The 18,192-nt window shown below is 44.0% G+C and overlaps 1 protein-coding gene and 1 pseudogene across 3 annotated transcripts in view; both read left to right on the top strand.

Annotated features, from left to right (window-relative positions):
* Window positions 1–16,719, top strand: part of LOC309608729 (putative tetratricopeptide repeat protein 41) — an 89,642-nt pseudogene extending 72,923 nt beyond the window's left edge. The window contains exons 13-15 of the transcript XR_014249721.1: window positions 14,769–14,898; window positions 14,990–15,732; window positions 16,209–16,719. The product of XR_014249721.1 is annotated as a putative tetratricopeptide repeat protein 41 (transcript). The remainder of the gene's footprint in view (window positions 1–14,768; window positions 14,899–14,989; window positions 15,733–16,208) is intronic.
* Window positions 16,720–17,825: 1,106 nt separating this feature from the next.
* Window positions 17,826–18,192, top strand: part of NT5DC3 (5'-nucleotidase domain containing 3) — a 58,976-nt gene continuing 58,609 nt past the window's right edge. The window contains exon 1 of one of the 2 annotated variants that reach the window (XM_082349648.1): window positions 17,826–18,117. In XM_082349648.1, the coding sequence (XP_082205774.1) occupies window positions 17,907–18,117 (211 nt within the window). In that variant the 5' untranslated portion in view covers window positions 17,826–17,906. The remainder of the gene's footprint in view (window positions 18,118–18,192) is intronic. The other variant, XM_082349644.1, reaches the window with a different exon arrangement.

The raw sequence follows: 18,192 nt of genomic DNA, 5'->3' as shown, positions 1-18,192 counted from the left end.
TTCTGTAAGGAGCACTTTCTTGCCATCATTTTATACTTCTTCCCACCTGCTGGTGATTGAAGTTGATTTGTTTCACATAAGGCCCGCTCCAGGCTCACAGGTACATCGTGCGTGGTTAAGTCATCTGTCAGGGCAGGATTCTTGTGCTTTTGTTTCAGTCCCCGGTGGTGAGAGCTGATGGGTGTCTTCAGTACAGGAGGATGAGAGCCCTGGGAGGGAAAGATAGACTAAGTTTACGGAGACCTTGGAATCAGTTGTTCTTTGACGTATTTTTAGTTTTCCTATGTAGGGGCAGAAAAACGTTTCTTCCATCTTCTTAGGGTCCCTGGCTGAGCCTGAAAATTAAATTGAAAAGGCAGACTTTCACCACCCTCATTCCACCTGACCCTGCAGGCAGAAATTTGAGAGGCTAACTTTGGTAAGAAATTTTATCTCCTGTGGCTTTTGTTAAGAAGCCCACGATCTCTTAACAGCAGCTTCTGGACCAAGCAAGGAATACTGGATGATAGAATCCCACCTTTGTCACCAAAACTGTAGGGGAGAAAAAAATTTTTTCCTCTACCCTCCTAGGTTCTTCTGCTGGGGCCCTGTAAAATTAGCCTGAGAAAAGATTGATTAACAAGAGAAAAATCAAACAGAAGTTTACTCATGTGTGCATCACACTTACACACCTACTCAGGGATGAGCAATTCCAAGGGGTGGCTTGAACTTGGGATCTATATACTAACTTAGCAGGGGAGAGGGAGGGGGAGAAAAGGCCCTCATGGAAAAGCACATGACTCTTTGGAAGGATAAATAGGCCCTTAGGAGAATAGGTGATATGGTAGTTTGTGGCAGTGTCTGTCTGGGTGTGGTGCTGGCTTCCTGTCCCCCGCCCCCTGCCCCGGGGAGGGGGACTTATAACACTTGAGTCCTTTTGGGAGGCTCTGCTTTTAGGCACATAAGGGATCTCAGGAATCAAATGCCTCAGCTCGTAATAATTCCAATGTCAGTGTGGCCTACTTTGGGGTGGCATATCGTGATCCCCTTTATCTACCTTTAATGGAAAATGTCTATCTACATGGAGCGTGCCTGAGGAACTCATAAAATAAGAAGGAAGCCAGAACCACATGTAGCTGGGACTCATCATCAGTCATTTTTAAAGAAGTCTTGGGGCCTCTGTAGTAAAAGTGTTACTGAACGTTAGTCATCAAAGCGATCCTCTTTAAGGATTTTTGCACTGAGGGAAGAAAAGAACTATGGTGTATGACGCTTACACTGTATCTATTCAGTGAGGATTTAGTGCTTTATACATTGTAATGCATGACAGAATTATAAGGATGTGTTATCTTAACCTAACTAGTTTGTAGGTCTGGGGTGGTTTGGGAGATTCATTCACCCGGTTAAGATAAACAAGCCTCCTACTGCGCACCCTACCCCCCCCAACACTCAGCCTGAAGCTGCCCATGTGAGTGGCAGCCCAATCACCCAATCACAAGTCATCGCTTGCATCTGCCTTTGTGACTCTGGATTGGAGGCTGTTGTCTGAGTTTCCTTTGTCTGAGTTTTTCTCCTTGTGGGGGCAGTTCCTCAGGTGCTCTGCAGGGGCTGCTTACTACTTTGAAATGGTCTCCTAGGTCCTCCAACATGAATTTTATGAATGCCGTATGGCCTGTATTTCAATCCAAATGACAATTTGTCTTGGTCTTTTCTAGATGCGGTAATAGACAAATGGGCTGGGACAGATGGGAACTCTGTACCCTGTGCTCAAAGAACCATCCTACGTTTTGTATCTGGGGGATCCAAAAACAAATGAAGTTAATTTCTCCCTTCAAGCAAATTCTTGTTTTGTTAGGAGGCAAAACAAACCTATTATAAAATATATAACACATGAAAGATTTAAAGCACAGCCTGGTTGGAGGAGGCTGAACTGGGTTTTAGTCTTTGCCTGGCCGTAGTCAGTTACGTGACCTTTGCCAAGTCACAAGTGCTCTGGCCCAGGTCTGTCTCTGGGCTCCATCTGTAACTAAGGATATAGGGTTCTCTGAGGTTCTCTGCAGAGTTTCTCTTCCATGTTTACATTTAAGGGAGACAGTGATCAGTAGCGGGAGGTTTTCCAGGGAGAGCCTCTCGGGAGGAACGCCTAAGGGAGATGGAGGGTGTGAGCTGGCTGAGGACGAGGCCCGGCTAGGCAGGGGATCTGCATGAACGAGGGTAGGAAGGTAGGAATAAACAAAGATGTGGAGAAGACCACTTGGGAGCTGGCAGGGGGGCTATGAGGAAGGGTGGGATGGGAGGTGAAGACGTAAGAAAACAGGCAGTGGTGGGAGAATCGAGGCAGTGCACTGATTTGAAGGCAGTTCTGTCCACGGGCAAGTGGAGATTTAAGACTGAAGAAGGCTTGGGGGCCAGTTACCCTTTCATGGTCTTATTCTATTTAGGAGATTGTTTTGGAAACTCTTTAGAATTATTGAGAACTCAGCAAGGCTGTCTGAAGTCTGTCTACAATTTCAGAGTGAAGTGAATTCCCTGTGCATCCTGTGTAGATGAACGTCCACCCTCATTACTTCTTCACTCAGCTCTATTTTCCTTCATAGCACATAGCACACTACCTAAAATTATGTATTTGTTTATTAGTTTTTTTGCCATTTAAAAAAATTGAAGTATAGTTGATTTACAATGTTTCAGGTATACAGCAAAGTGATTCAGTTATATAAATAAATAAATAAATAAATAAATAAATAAATAAATATATAGAATTTCCCATTATGGTTTATTACAAGATATTGAATATAGTTCCCTGTGCTATACAGTAGTTCCTTGTTGTTTATCTATTTTATTAGTAGTTTGTATCCCAAACTCCTAATTTATCCCTCCCTCTCCTTTCCCCTTTGGTAACCATAAGTTTGTTTTCTATGTCTGTGAGTCTGTTTCTGTAGTAAGTTCATTTGTATCATTTTTTTAGATTCCACGTATAAGTGATATCATGTGATGTTTGTCTTTCTCTGTCCTACTTGCTTCGCTTAGCTTGATAATCTCTAGGTTCATCCATGTTGCTTCAAATGGCATTATTTCATTCTTTTTTATGGCTGAGTAATATTCCTTTGTATACATGTACCACATCTTCTTTATCCATTCATCTGCTGACAGACATTTAGGTTGCTTCCATGTCTTGGCTATTATAAATAGTGCTGCTGTGAACATTGGGGTGCATGTATCTTTTTGAATCAGAGTTTTCGTCTTTTCTGGATATATGGCCAGGAGTGGGATTGCCGGATCATATGATAAGTCTATTTTTAGTTTTTTAAGGAACCTCCATACTGTTTTCCATAGTGGCTGCACCAATTTACATTCCCACCAGCAATGTAGGAGGCTTCCTTTTTCTCTACACTCTCTCCAGCATTTATTATTTGTAGACTTTTGGATGTTGGCCATTCTGACCAGTGTGAGGTGATATCTCATTGTAGTTTTGCATTTCTCTAATACTTAGTGATGTTGAACATCTCTTCATGTGCCTATTGGCCATCTGTATGTCTTCTTTGGGGAGATGTCTATTTAGGTCTTATTAGTTTTTTTAAAAATCTGCCTTTCTTGCTAAAAAGAAGGAACTTGATCTGTCTTTCCACCATTGTATGCCCAGCTTCTGGAACAGTGGTTGGCACATAGTAGGTTCTCAGTAAAAATTTGCCAAGGGAATGAACATATAATGGAGAAAATGACTTTGTTAATTCAGATTTACCCTTCCACTTTAGAAAAGCAAGTTATTTATTATTAAGAGTATTTTAATGTTAATTACGTGTATTATAATTCATTCATTAATTCTTTCAACAAATATTTACTGAACCTTAAAGCAGTAAAAACAGATTTTATTCAAGACTATTGCAATAGGGGGAAAGAGACATTAGTACAGGACTGGGTTCAGTTCCAAATATGGGCATGGGCAAGGGCAAGTGGGAATTTGTAGCCAAGGATTAGGGTGGGGGTCAGTGGATAGAAAATTACTAAGAGGCAACACTAAGGATAAGGGGAATTCTGGCTAAACAAACCTAGCAGGATTCTTGCTGAAGGCAGGCCAGGGTGATCACACATCACCTGGGGGATGGTGGAGAATGAGAAACTTGACTAGATATCGAGGGTAATCAGGTACTCAGGATAGCTAAACTCAGCAGGATTCTTGTTAAAATTGGACTACGTAGAGATGAACATAGAAACCCAAAAGTCAAGCCTAGCTGAGGAAGAGTTCAGAGAGCCTGAGTAGAGTTTGGTTAATGAGAGAATCTTTGCCAGGTGACAATCTCTGTTTTGGTTCCTGGGGATATAGCAGTGAGCAGGACAGGTAGAGACCCACACTGCCTTCACTGAGCTCACATTGAGACCAACAGCTGTCAGACAACTAAATACAAGACTGTTTAGCTGCAATTGTGGAAAACGCCAGTATAGCGATTGTGGTTGGACAACTAAACACACAGTGGCTGCACCACAGTTGTGCAAAGTGCTATCATGGCAAAATACAAGTGCTAACAGGGGACCTTGATCTGTTAGATGGAGGGGGATGGGTCGGGGGTGCCTCTTAGGAAATGATGCTGCAACTGAATGTGGAGGTGGATTTGCTTGTTAAGTAAAGTGGTGGGGAGGGAAAGGAGTCATCTAGGCAGCGAGGACAGAATTTGCAAATCTAGAAGGAACGAAAAGGGCCAGTGGGGCTAGAATGCAGAGACCAATGTGGGGGGGAGAGGGTGCATGAGGAGGATGTCAGAGAGGTGTCACCGTCCCCGAGGCCTGGTCAGGGATTTGGGGTGTTACCTGAAGAGCAACTGACACATACACACTACTATATATAAAATGGATAACTACTAAGGACCTACTGTATAGCACAGCGAACTCTACTCAATACTATGTAATGGCCTATATGGGAAAAGAATCTAAAAAAGAGTGGATAAATGTATTTGTATGACAGATTCACTTTGCTGTACACCTGAAACTAACACAACATTGTAAATCAATTCTACCCCAATAAAAATTAAAAAAAAAAAAAAAAGAGCAATTGAAAGCCAGTGCAAGGTTTTTGCAAAGTGAGGGAGTGTTGGGGACATAGGGTCCTTCATTCCTCTAGCGTCATCATCACAGGAGGTTTCTCACACAGCATGCTAAAATCATCTTGTATATCCAGAGTCATGAAGGAGCTCAAAGAACCCTTTTTTGACCTCATTTCTATTTCTTTTTACTGTGAGTATTTTGACCTCTCAAACAGACTGTGAACTCCCAGGGGCAGGGGACTTATTTATTCTTCAAAGCATCACAAAGAGTGCTAGCTGTGCGTAAGTGCTCTGTCAATGCAGGAAGGGTGAGGAAAGTGGATAAACAGTTTCTTTCTGGGGGGTTACACAATTTGCCTGGCTTTCCAACAGAAGTGTTGGCTCTGATCCAGGCTAACAACATTAAAAGAAGTGACCGAAATTGTATTTTAGCCTATTGAGAACAGTAATTTTTAGGTCACTTTTTATTTATTTATTTATTTATTAGGCTGCATTGGGTGTTCGTTGCTGCGCACGGGCTTTCTATGGTTGTGGCAAGCAGGGGCTACTCTTCTTTTTGGTGCGCAGGCTTCTCATTGTGGTGGCTTCTCTTGTTGCCAAGCATGGGCTCTAGGTGGCGCGAGCTTCAGTAGTTGCGACGCGTGGGCTCTAGGGTGCGGGGGCTTCAGTAGTTGTGGCGCGCGGGCTCAGTAGTTGTGGCGCAAGGGCTTAGTTGCTCCGCGGCGTGTGGGATCTTCCTGGACCAGGGATCGAACCCGTGTCCCCTGCATTGGCAGGCGGATTCTTAACCACTGCGCTACAAGGGAAGTCCCTAGGTGACTTTTTAGATATCAGTTTGGATTATAGATTAATGATATTAATTGCTAGCTTGAAAGTTTTGGCACCTGCACCTTCCTTAGTCTTTTATTATTACATTTAATCAATGTATAGAATACAGTATAATCTTCCAAGGGGTATAAAAATAGTGGGCTTCCAGCAATGATCATTCAGATTTTAATTATACTCACAACATTTTAATGCATGAGATTATACTAAGCACATATTAAAATGGTGGATTTGTGAGAGGGTGATAATCCTAAAGTTTGTTTCTTCTTCTGATCACATTTTCATGAGGCATTTATTCAAAAGCGAAATCTCTTTCTGTTCAATATTTCCTTGAAATATTTCCTCATCTCCTTTCAACTTCTTCGATCCAGTTTCAAGAACAAATCTTAACCTCATGAAACTGCTAATTCTAGAGATTTTAGTACTAATCCTGACATGAAAAGAGGGTTTTTGTGATGTATGTTCCCTACTACCTCTGACACAGACCAATCTTTTTTTTTTGTTCTCCTTCTCTGATAAGTGCTTAAATCTGCCTATTGAGAAATCATTACAGTGGGAGGAAAAAGCAGAAATGTGGCTTTTCATATTCCGTTCTATCAGCTGAGGGTTCTATACGGAATTGTTTATTTTGGATGAAGTATGGTGGATGAACATTATGTTACTTCCCTCTCCCTGGGATTCTTTTATAGAAGACATATCAAGCATTTCAGTCACGTTTAGAAGGAAGAAATTAAACAAAGGCTCTACAGGGTGACTTTCAGTGGGGTGAGTCAGTCCTTTTTTCCTCATTTGATTTTAAAATGCTTGTCTCAGCCAGGGTCCTCTTCTCTATAGCAGGGGGTTCCTTAATCCAAAAAGTCAGGTAAGTGATACAGACAAACTTTACATTTTCATTTTAACTTAAGCATATATATGTAATTCTTTACCTAAACTTAAAAATTTGGAGTTAAGGTCTTTGCCTTTAATGGGTCCTCTGATTGGAATTGGATGTCACCTTTCTCAAAATGCATCACACACAATTTCTAGTTTTGGTTTCTGTAAGGTAAGAACTTAGGCAATTGTGATGCTTCCAGGCAGGATACTTTTGATTGCTATCTTTCCCCACCTTTAATCTTCTACGGTTTTCTTGTTCACTCACGATTTGAAAGAATTCCAAAGCATTCAACCTGTTTTTCATAGAAAACCACTCTTTCATTTCACCCTCATATCTTCCTAGTTTGTACCATACTAAATTCAATGACCAAAATTAGACTAACAAATTCAGTTGACTCTTGGTCATGCTAGAACCAATGCTAGTTAGGAGCAGAAGTATGCCAGCACGGTGGGGAAGAACCTGCTAGCTGCAGGCATTTAGTGTGCCCTGGGCATCAGGTAGAAAGTTTTGCAGAGGAAATAGAGGGCCCTACTTAATAAATAGAGGGTTAATCCAGGAGTCTATTTTATGTCTGTTAGCAGAGCTTCTTTTTTACTTGTTGTGTGTGTTGAATAATTTTTAACAGGTTATGTATTTGTAAATTCTCTTGGTTGCAGGAAAATGTCAAATATCCCTTATAAGCTTAGAAAACTTTTAAACCTGGAAGGGACTCTAGAGATTACTCAGCTATCTTAAAGCTGAGGAAATAGCAGATATGTCATATGACTTAGCCCAGTACAGGTGATCTGAGAATCCTATCGGTTAGATAATAGAATCATTGAGGCGCAGAAAGACCAAGTGACATTTCAGAACTTTGCAGTTGGTAAGTAGTAGACTTATGACGTGGAACCCAGTCCTCTGACCCTAAATCCTGTGCTCTTTCTACCCTTCGTGGGCTCCAGGAGTTTGTGGTCTTGTTGGGATGATAAGCACATAAAAGAGAACTGAAATCCAATGTGATGTGTGTGGTGACAGACATTGGTAGAAGGTGTGGGGGGCATATAAAAGAGGCAACAAGTAAGCCTTTCCAGAGAAAGTGACCTGGCCGTGAGTCCTGACAGGCATTTGTCCGGTAAAGAAGGTGAGGAAGAGCATTTCAAGCAAGAAAGAATAGCATGAACAAAGGCGAGGGAGGGTGACTCAGGGGGGTGTGAACCTCTGGAATGGGGAGGGTTGGGAGGTGATATTGGAGAAGTCAGCAAGGTTTAGGGCATGGCAAATCTTGTCTACCGTGGTAAAGGGTTCATCAGAGGAGGTGCTGTAGAATTTCCAGCACTAAGGGTCATGAGTAGATTAGCACTTTTTTTTTTTTTTTTTACTTTTTGGCCGAGCCCTGCGGCATGTGGGATCTTAGTTCCCTGACCAGGGATCGAACCCACGCCCCCGGCAATGGAAGCACAGAGTCTTAACCACTGGACCACCAGGCAAGTCCGCAGATTTGCATTTTAGATCCAGTACTCTCGTGGCTGAATAGAGGATGGAATTGGTCGAGAGGAGAATGGAGACTCTCCTGTGTTAACTAAGAGAGGACAAGACAAATGGAGAGAAAGTGGTTTATTTGCGATTTAGTCAGTAAATCCAGCAGTGCGTGATTGGATAGCAGGTGAGGGAAAGGGAACAGTCTGAGGCATTCCCCAGTTTATGGCTATACCCACGGCCAGTGCAACTGGGTGGATGGAGCTGTCGGCAGGAAGCACAAGGTTGAGAGGTGGGATGGGAACCATGATGAGCTAATTTGGGGCCTGTTGATTTGAATCTCTTATCTGAGTGGAGACGTTCAGTAGGCAGAAGAATATATGAGTCTAGTGCTTAGGAGCTAGAGGACTGAACTGGAGAAAAACATTTGGGAGTCCTTAGTACACACATGGTGGCCAAACCCTGTGGAATAGTTGAAAGAGCCAAGAAGAATAAAAGCCAAGAAGATGGCAGAAGATAGAACTTGGGAGAATGCTGTACAGTATTTAAGGGATGGGCAGAGGAAAAAGTTGTAGCAAGAGATGAGGAATGGCTCTAGAAGTAAGCAGAGAATCAGTAAAATCATGGAAGCTAAGAAAGGAGAGGGCTGACCAGGGATAAACTCCATGTACCTATGACAGAGGAGGCCAGAATATACAATGGAGCAAAGACAGCCTCTTCAATAAGTGGTGCTGGAAAGACTGGACAGCTACATGTAAAAGATTGAAATTAGAACACTCCCTAACACCATACACAAAAATAAACTCAAAATGGATTAGAGACCTAAATGTAAGGCCAGACACTATAAAACTCTTAGAGGAAAACGTAGGCAGAACACTTGTTGATAAAAATTGCAGTAAGATCTTTTTTGACCCACATCCTACAGTAATGAAAATAAAAACAAAAATAAACAAATGGGGCCTAATTAAACTTAAAATCTTTTGCACAGCAAAGGAAACCATAAATAAGATGAAAAGACAGCCCTCAGAATGGAGGAAAATATTTGCAGACGAAGCAACTGACAAAGGATTAATGTCCAGAATATACAAGCAGCTTATGCAGCTCAATATCAAAAAAATAAACAACCCAATCAAAAAATGGGTGGAAGACCTAAATAGACATTTCTCCAAAGAAGACATACAGATGGCCAACAAACACATGAAAAGATGCTCACCATCACTAATTATTAGAGAAATGCAAATCAAAACTACAATGAGATACCACCTCACACCAGTCAGAATGGCCATCATCAAAAAATCTTGGGACTTCCCTGGTGGTGCAGTGGTTAAGAATCCGCCTGCCAATGCAGGGGACACAGGTTTGAGCCCTGGTCTGGGAAGCTCCCACATGCCATGGAGCACCAAAGCCTGTGTGCCACAACTACTGAGCCTGCGCTCTAGAGCCCGTGAGCCACAACTACTGAGCCCGTGTGCCACAACTACTGAAGCCCATGCGCCTAGAGCCCGTGCTCCGCAACAAGAGAAGCCATCACCATGAGAAGCCTGCGCACCGCAACAAAGAGTAGCCCCCGCTTGCCGCAACTAGAGAAAGCCCACACGCAGCAACAAAGACCCAACGCAGCCAAAAAAAGAAAAAAATCTACAAACGATAAATGCTGGAGATGGTGTGGAGAAAAGGGAACCCTCCTACACTGGGATGTAAATTGATACAGCCACTATGGCAAACAGTATGTAGTTTCCTTAAAAAGTTAAAAATAGAACTACCATATGACAAAGCAATCCCACTACTGGGCATATACCCAGAGAAAACCATAATTCAAAAAGACACATGCACCCCAGTGTTCATAACAGCACTATTTACAATAGCCAGGACATGGAAGCAACCTAAATGTCCATCAACAGAATAATAAAGAATATGTGTTATATGTACAATGGACTATTACTCAGCCATGAAAAGGAACGAAACTGGGTCATTTGTAGAGATGTGGATGGACCCAGAGAGTGTCATACAGAGTGAAGTAAGTCAGAAAGAGAAAAACAAATATTGTATATTAATGCATATGTGTGGAATCTAGAAAAATGGTATAGATGACCTTATTTGCAAAGCAGAAATAGAGACACAAACATAGAGAACAAATGTATGGATACCAAGGGGGAAAGGGGTGGGTTGGGAGGAATTGGGAGACTGGGATTTACACGTATACACTATTTTTTTTTAATTGTTTAATTGAAGAAGTACCCTTTTTTTTTCCCGATTATTAATTTATTTATTTATGGCTGTGTTGGGTCTTCGTTTCTGTGCGAGGGCTTTCTCTAGTTGTGGCAAGCGGGGGCCACTCTTCATCGCGGTGCGCGGGCCTCTCACTGTCGCGGCCTCTCTTGTTGCGGAGCACAGGCTCCAGACGCGCAGGCTCAGTAATTGTGGCTCACGGGCCTAGCTGCTCCGCGGCATGTGGGATCCTCCCAGACCAGGGCTCGAACCCGTGTTCCCTGCATTGGCAGGCAGATTCTCAACCACTGCGCCACCAGGGAAGCCCTGCACTATTGATACTATGTATAAACTAGACAACTGAGGGGAACATATTGTATAGCACAAGGAGCTCTACTTCATGCACTGTAGTGTCCTAAATGAGAGGGAAATCCAAAAGGGAGGGGATATATGTATATGTATGGCTGATTCATTTTGCTGTGCAGTAAAAGCTAACACAACATTGTAAAGCAACTACACTCCAGTAAAAATTAATTTTAAAAAAAATGGAGAGGGCTGAGAGCTGACCACCAGATCTAGAATAGACGATTGCATTTAGCAACATAACGGTCACAGGGAACTATCAATTTTGGTGGAATGGTAGGGAAAACAGCCTGTGTAAGAGAGAATAGTGAATCTGTTCCCTCTACCCAAAGGTGGGGTCTGCAACGGCTCAGGCCCTTGAATTGGTAGAGTGAGCTCATGCAGTACTGGGGCGATGACAGAGGTCATCTGCAGCCAGGTCCCTCTGAGCAGACTTGCCGATGGTCTCAGTGAAGAGGGTGCAGGGAAAGAGCCATCCCCTCCCCATATAGTTTTCTGTAGGATAGAAATTGAAGACGCATGGAAACATCCCATTGCAACCTTTTACTCCATTTGGGACAATGATTGACAACTTTCTCCCTCCCCAGTCTGTTTATAGACACACGTTTATTGAAAGAACGAGCAAACAAGCTTAATTTCTCAAACTGAAGGACTTCTGACAAACTTTAGACATAGCGTACTTATCAAACAAAAAGAAATTTTCAACAGAGAACCTTTAAATCCTGCATAATCCTCCTTCCTCATTACACATTGGCAGCCTGTCTTCTGGATGGAGAATATAGGCTGTGATTGTCTCCACTTCTTTACCCATTTGCTCCCAGCGCAGTGGGGAAGCTCATTGTTGGTCAGGGTCCACAGAGTCTGGACTCATTCAGGGACACTTCCTGAGGCTCTCCACCAACACCTGCGATTTTCCTTGTTACGTGGTGACAACGACCTGAATTATAGTTGTGGGCCCCGGGGAGGAAATGAACACAGGACTGGCATTGTAAAAATCTACCTGTTAGTTGACAGCAAATATAATACGAAGCAAGAGGAATAGGCTTAAATTTCAGTAGAATAAAGATTAGAAAAAGTTGTACTTTAGAAGATTACTTAAAAGGGCAGTGGACTGTCTTTGGATAAAATATCTTTCTTTTTCCAGAGGAAATAGTAAAGATACTACTTTATTTTTTAATATTAAGCACTGAAAAAAAGGGGGAAACTAGGAAAACTCACCAATTAAAATCTGAGAACAGATTTTTCATGGAAGTTAGTTAGTGGGACCTTCCCTCATTCTCATCCCCAATTCACACTCCCTTGGAAATAGGGTAGGTGTGGCTGTCCAGATGTAGAAAATGGAAAAGATAACAGATGGTTCCTGTCTGGCTGTGGTTTTATAGGAAAATCTCCTAAGGAACCAGCGTGAGAGGGAGAACAGTGTTCTCGTTTCCCACTTCTAGAACTTAGGGTCCTTGGATCTAGGGACCTAGGTTTAAATCCCAGTTCTGCTATTTTCTGGGCTTGTGGACATAAACTCTCTGAGTCTCAAGTTTCTCAGTAGCCAAAAGGGGATAATAATCTCTTGCCTCTAGGGTTATTCTGAAGATTTAATGAGATGTTATATGCAAAACAACCAACAGAGTCTACAATTAAATATTAGGTTCCCTCCTCGTCCAGAATGAAGATTTGAAGTGGGAAGGAGGTTCAGTGACCTCTCTCCTATGGAAACGAACTCATCCTGGACTTTCCTCTTCTCGGGGTTGAAAGGACTGACCTGGCTGGGTAGTGCTGTCCGGCTGGTACCGACCCTGAGGGAAGATGGGGTGGACTGGGGTTGGCCTGAGCTAAGAGTGTCCTTTCCTGGCAACTACTGTGCTTGCTGCCAGAAAGAGGTAGGTTGTGTTCAAGAAAGTTCTGAGGTCAAAGCTATCGGTACAGGTCCAGATGGGTCACGAGGGTAAAGGGCCTGAGGAGCCAAGGTGTGTGGCCAAGAGGGAGTGTGGGGAGCGCAAGCATGAAATAGTATATGTCAGGGGCATCAGCAGCTGGTCTGCGTGCCAGTCTCAGTCTCCCAGCAAGTCAGAGCCTCTTAAAGGGCCTTCAGGCAGAACGAACAGTCTGCGGGCCTGGTTACTGGCATCCAGAGGAACTCTGAGAATGAGTTCTTGCCTAGCCAGACCTGAGACATTCTGACTCTATTCTTCTCCACTTTACCTTTTAAGGCCTGTTAAGGCCTGTTAAGGCCAATGCAACGTGGCCATCCTGAGCAGGGTAATTCACAAGTGCTTTCTGCTGAGTTATGTTGGGGCAACTGAGAACCTCAGAGAGAGTCATGAAAATAATTCAAAAAGAAGAAAAATAGCCACTGATTGCTAAGTGGAGCCAACAGCTGGAACTCCCCTTCAGATTTTCAGCAGAAGCTGTGGGCAGTGTGAGATCCGTGCTATGACCCATGAAGCAGAGCTACAAGAGAGAACATCTCTGCAAACAGAAGCTGTAGCGTGTATACTCAGAAGGACAATCCAGTGTGGGGTGAAGAGGCAGCCTAGCATAGCAGTAAAGGGCATGGGCTTGTGGATGAGGCTGACCCAAGATCGTTCTACCACAAACTGGAGTGACTTACTTGACCTCTTTCAATTTTCTCATCTTTAAAAGTCAGTGAACGTGCACAAAAAATTCTCTGGAAGGATACACGTTTTAGGAGAAGACTGCACAGATGAAGACCAAGATGGGAGAGACAGTTTTTACTTCATACCTTTATACATTTTCATTTTTGAATCATGTGGATATGCATCCTATTAAAAAGAATAAATGACAAAAATAAAAGACAAGTGATGATAGTTTATACCTTGTAGGATAACACAGGCCTGATAGATAGTACTCAGCTAATTTGCAGTGTTTATTATTATTAATATTAATACAGGGATGCTGGCTGGGTTATCTGCCAGTGTTTTTTACCTTTAAATACCCAGCAGTCTCTTATGTATCCAGATTGATGCCCTACATGCACCGGCCTTACATTATGTTTATAATCAATGGTATAAATTTAGTCCCTTAAAAGTAGTCATGTGGGACTTCCCTGGCGGTCCAGTGGTTAAGACTCCACGCTCCCAATGCAGGGGGCCCGGGTTTGATCCCTGGTCAGGGAACTAGATCCGCATGCAGCAACTAAAGATCCGGCAACTAAAAGATCCCGCAACTAAAAGATCCGGCACGTGGTAGTGAAGAATGAATGAATGAATGAATGAATAAATAAATATTTTTTAAAAAAGCAGTCTTGTAAATGGGTAAAATGAATAAATGAGTGCCACTTGCAAATTGACTAATTTTTTTTTTTTTTTACTTTTCACGCATTTTAGAGAATTACATTAAATTATTGACAATAGCACATGGCACTGTATAATGAGCACCTATATACCCTTTATCTTTAGTCACCAACTGTTAACATTTTGGTCATACTTATGTTTTCTTTCATATACACACACATACACATGCATACATTTTTTTTTTTTTTGGACTATTTGAAAGTTGCAGATGTGACACTTTTATCTCTAAATACTTCAGCATGTGTCTTCTGAGAACAGGACATTCCCCTACCTAACCACATTACAATTATCAAACCCAGGAAATTTAACCATTACATAAGAGTATTATGTACAGTCCATATGCAAATGTTCCCAAGTGTCCCAGTAAATGTTCTTTATAGCTGTTTACTTTTTGATCCAGAATTCTGTTGAGGATCTTCCACTGCATTTGGTTGTCTCCTTTAGTCTAGAACATTTAAGTAGGGCTTGTTTTGCCTTTCATGACACTGACATTTTTGAAGAGCCTAGGTCAGTTTCTACCCTACTCCCTGCCCCAATGTCCTTCAGTTTGTATCTGTTTTCTGATAATTAGACTCAGGTTAAATGTTTTTGGCAGGAATATTACAACAGGGGATGGTCCAATGCCACCTTTTATAAATGTTTTTTTATCGTTCTCTTTTAAATGTGTGAAGCCAGGAGTCATTTAAAAAAATTCTAATATTCTTATTTTCAAATATCCAGCAGGTCAATTATTGATAAATGACTCTTGTCATCAAGTCATGATGGAGGCTGTGGGCTATTTGTACAGATCACTTGATTTAAGGGCCACTTACCTGGGATCTTCTCATTCATCGATCCGTGGAATCCTGCAGTGAGTTTCTATTCTCTGTCTCAACAAGAAATATGCTTCAGGTTATTCATATTCTATAAATGACCTCTTGACAACTTTTGATCCTTTGCAGCCTCCTGAGGGAAACTGAGTGGATCCGGGGTAGGAGATGTTGGCCTCAAGGCATGAGCCAGCAATATTCTGAGGGTCCCAGGAATGGCGCCTCATTATGGGAGCACTTGCTTAAGTTAAACTATCACAGCGCTCAGAGTTCTGACACAGTGAGCTCGGCAATGTGCACCAGGGCAGATAAGCTACAGGGGGCTAAAAGCTTGGACTTGGTGCCTCATACAATTTCAGATAAATCAAAATATGCTTCAGGACAAGGGAAAAAGTTCTTGCGACCCATTATTTCCGTTTCTGCTGAGGAAAAGACCTGACTGAAGACACAAAGTAATGTTGCAATATGGCATGAAAGATTGTTCCTCTAAGATTTTATCTTTGGATAAAACGGGTGGTGCAGTAAAGCTTTCACGGCAAAGGATTTTGTCAGCTAAAAGTGAGAGTGAAAAACGCCAAATTACCGCAGTTTACCAGCATCCCCTGCTAGGGTCTCTTAGCACAAATAATCCCTGGGAATCCTTATCTGAGCTCATCTCAGAGAAGTGGCTTTTTCATAGCCCAGATTACAGTTCAATTTCTCAGAAGTGTTTTTTGCAGAGAAGATCTCAGTTTGAAACAAAATTGATGAAGACCTCAAATGATACTAATAAAGAATAAAAATTATCATGGGCTCTTCTGTGTCAGTAATTTTTTTCTACTTGTCTTTATTTAGAACTCTTTGATGAGATTTTTCTAATCAAGAAAATAATCAAGGTTATTGGGATTTTATTTATTTTTTAGCCGCTTAAAATATTTTAACAGATTGTAGCTAAAAAGAGCAATTTTTAAGTGATTCATATTTCTGTGGTAGGTAGAAGAATGTTGCTCTCACAGTGTTCCATATCTAAAAATATATGGAAACAATGTTATTAAAGTTCTAATTGTGTTAACTTTTACTATCATTTATCTGTGAATTTATGACTTAATGTTTCATGTGAACAAAATTTGCAATTGCTATCACATCTTTTTAAAGTAACATGAATAAGAAAAGATATAAATTCAAGTAAACTAAAACCATAAAGTAAGTTTAAAGTATTAGAGTCCATGGATTTGATACCATATCTGTTATAAACATTGTAACTGCCTCTCTTTTATCAGTGATTTGTAAGATATTACCCATTAACTGTTGAGGATTACTTACTGGCTTCCTTCTTCCTTATCACCCAACTAAATCCTGCCTATTACTTTAGGAATCCAAGTGGAAGAATGGGCTCAGCTGTGTGACTTTAAGAATGCTATGTCGGGCTTCCCTGGTGGCACAGTGGTTAAGAATCTGCCTGCCAATGCAGGGGACACGGGTTAAAGCCCTGGTCTGGGAAGATCCCACATGCCTTCGAGCAACTAAGCCCGTGAGCCACAACTACTGAGCCCACGTGCCACAACTACTGAAGCCTGCACGCCTAGAGCCCGGGGTCCGCAACGAGAGAAGCCACCGCAATAAGAAGCCTGCGCACCACAATGAAGAGTAGCCCCCGCTCGCCGCAACTAGAGAAAGCCCGTGCGCAGCAACGAAGGCCCAATGCGGCCAAAAATAAATAAATTTATATATATATATATATAAGAATGCTATGTCACTTCTCTTAGCTTCACTTCCATCACTTATAAAATGGGAGAAATTATGGTGCTTACTTTTTAGGATTACTGAGAGGACTGCATGAGAAAATGCACATTGCAAGCCTTCAATAAATAGTAGTTACTGTCTGTCATGGTCTAACCCAGAGCCCAACTTTTTCCGTGAAAACGTCTCCTGATCCCTCCAGCCCGCAACTTAAGCATACACTAATGCTTTGGGTTATTTGTCTTAAATCGTGCCCCACCTATTTCACAGATGGCAGTGTGGTCTCCCAGGCAGACAACCAGCCTTGAAGGTTATTCATTGCACTCCACCAGTGCCCTGCTCCGCCGTAACCACGGGGTAGCTCGGCAAGCTCTCGCAGTTCAGTGATTCCCAGACGGGTTCTGGGTGGGCCGCATCAGACTTTCCTGCAAGAGCCAAGTCTGACTTAATCCACACAGAAGTGTCGCGTGGTGGGGTTTACTGTTTATTTGGCTTTGGTGGAATCACAACGCACAGAACGGGTGCAGCCTCGCAGGTCTGAGAGAAGACAGGTGCACCGTGCCGGTCAGCGTGGGCATGAGAAGGGGGAGTGGTGCCCCGAGGGCCTCCCTCGCGAGGCAGAAATCTCGGGAGGGGCACTGGCCTTCCAGTCTGTGCAGTCGGGGTGCCCTTCGGGCACATCAGACCACGTGTGGGCCCTGGTCCCAGCTGCTGGCTCATCCGTGGGACTGGAGGGATCCAAGCCAGGGGCCGGGGGACGTCCCAGACCCGCCCCCGCGATCAAGGGGAGGTCCAGACTGCAGAGGCCATTAATGCGGAAAGGTCGCCTCCTGGAGCCGGAGTCACAAACACCATGTCAGTACAGCCAGGGTGGGGGGACGGTCACAGACTGTGGGAGGAAGGTGCTGCGCAGCTCGGCGGGCGGCGCCGGGGTCAAGTCTCGTGGTCCAGGGCCAGCAGAGTCATCCTATTCCATGTGACCTCGGCTGACTGGGCGTTCGCGCCACCGCACAGCCACCTTGGCGCGCCACACGGTCAAGAAGCGGCTGTAGCGGGCTCCGCGCGTGGCCGCGACTACCCGGGGTGCCCAAGCCCTTGCTGCCCCGCCCACACCGGGCCCGGCCTAGGCCCCGCCCCCAGCCCCGCCCAGCCCCGCCCCACCAAGACTCCTCCCCGCCAGGACCCCGCCCCTCCAAGGCCCCGCCCCCGCGGCGGCCGAAGGGGCGGGCCGCGCCCCCACGTGCTGCGACGTAGAGACCTCCAGCCGAGCGGGCAGAGTGCGGGCAGAGTACCGGTCTTCAGGCACCACTCGCGGCGGGCGGTGGCAGGCATGGCTACGGCGGCGGCGGCGGCGGCGGCGGCGGTGGCTCGTGGGGCCGGTGCAAGGGCGGTGGCGGCCCTGCGGAGCGGCTGCCGGACTGCGGCTCGGGGGCGGTCGCGCGCGGGCCCCGCACGGCCCTTATGCACAGCACCTGGGACCGCCCCGGACATGAAGCGCTACCTTCGGGAGCGCTACCGGGAGGCGAAGAGGAGCACGGCAGGTGAGTGAGGCTGCGCCCTCCCGCACCCTCGGTACGTGAGAGGGCCCTTCCCCGCCGGGCTGGGGCGCCAGGTCC

Source organism: Balaenoptera borealis (genome assembly GCF_965194805.1).
Source record: "Balaenoptera borealis genome assembly, chromosome: 13".
Lineage (NCBI taxonomy): Eukaryota > Metazoa > Chordata > Mammalia > Artiodactyla > Balaenopteridae > Balaenoptera > Balaenoptera borealis.
This window is presented reverse-complemented; position numbering and strand designations above follow the sequence as displayed.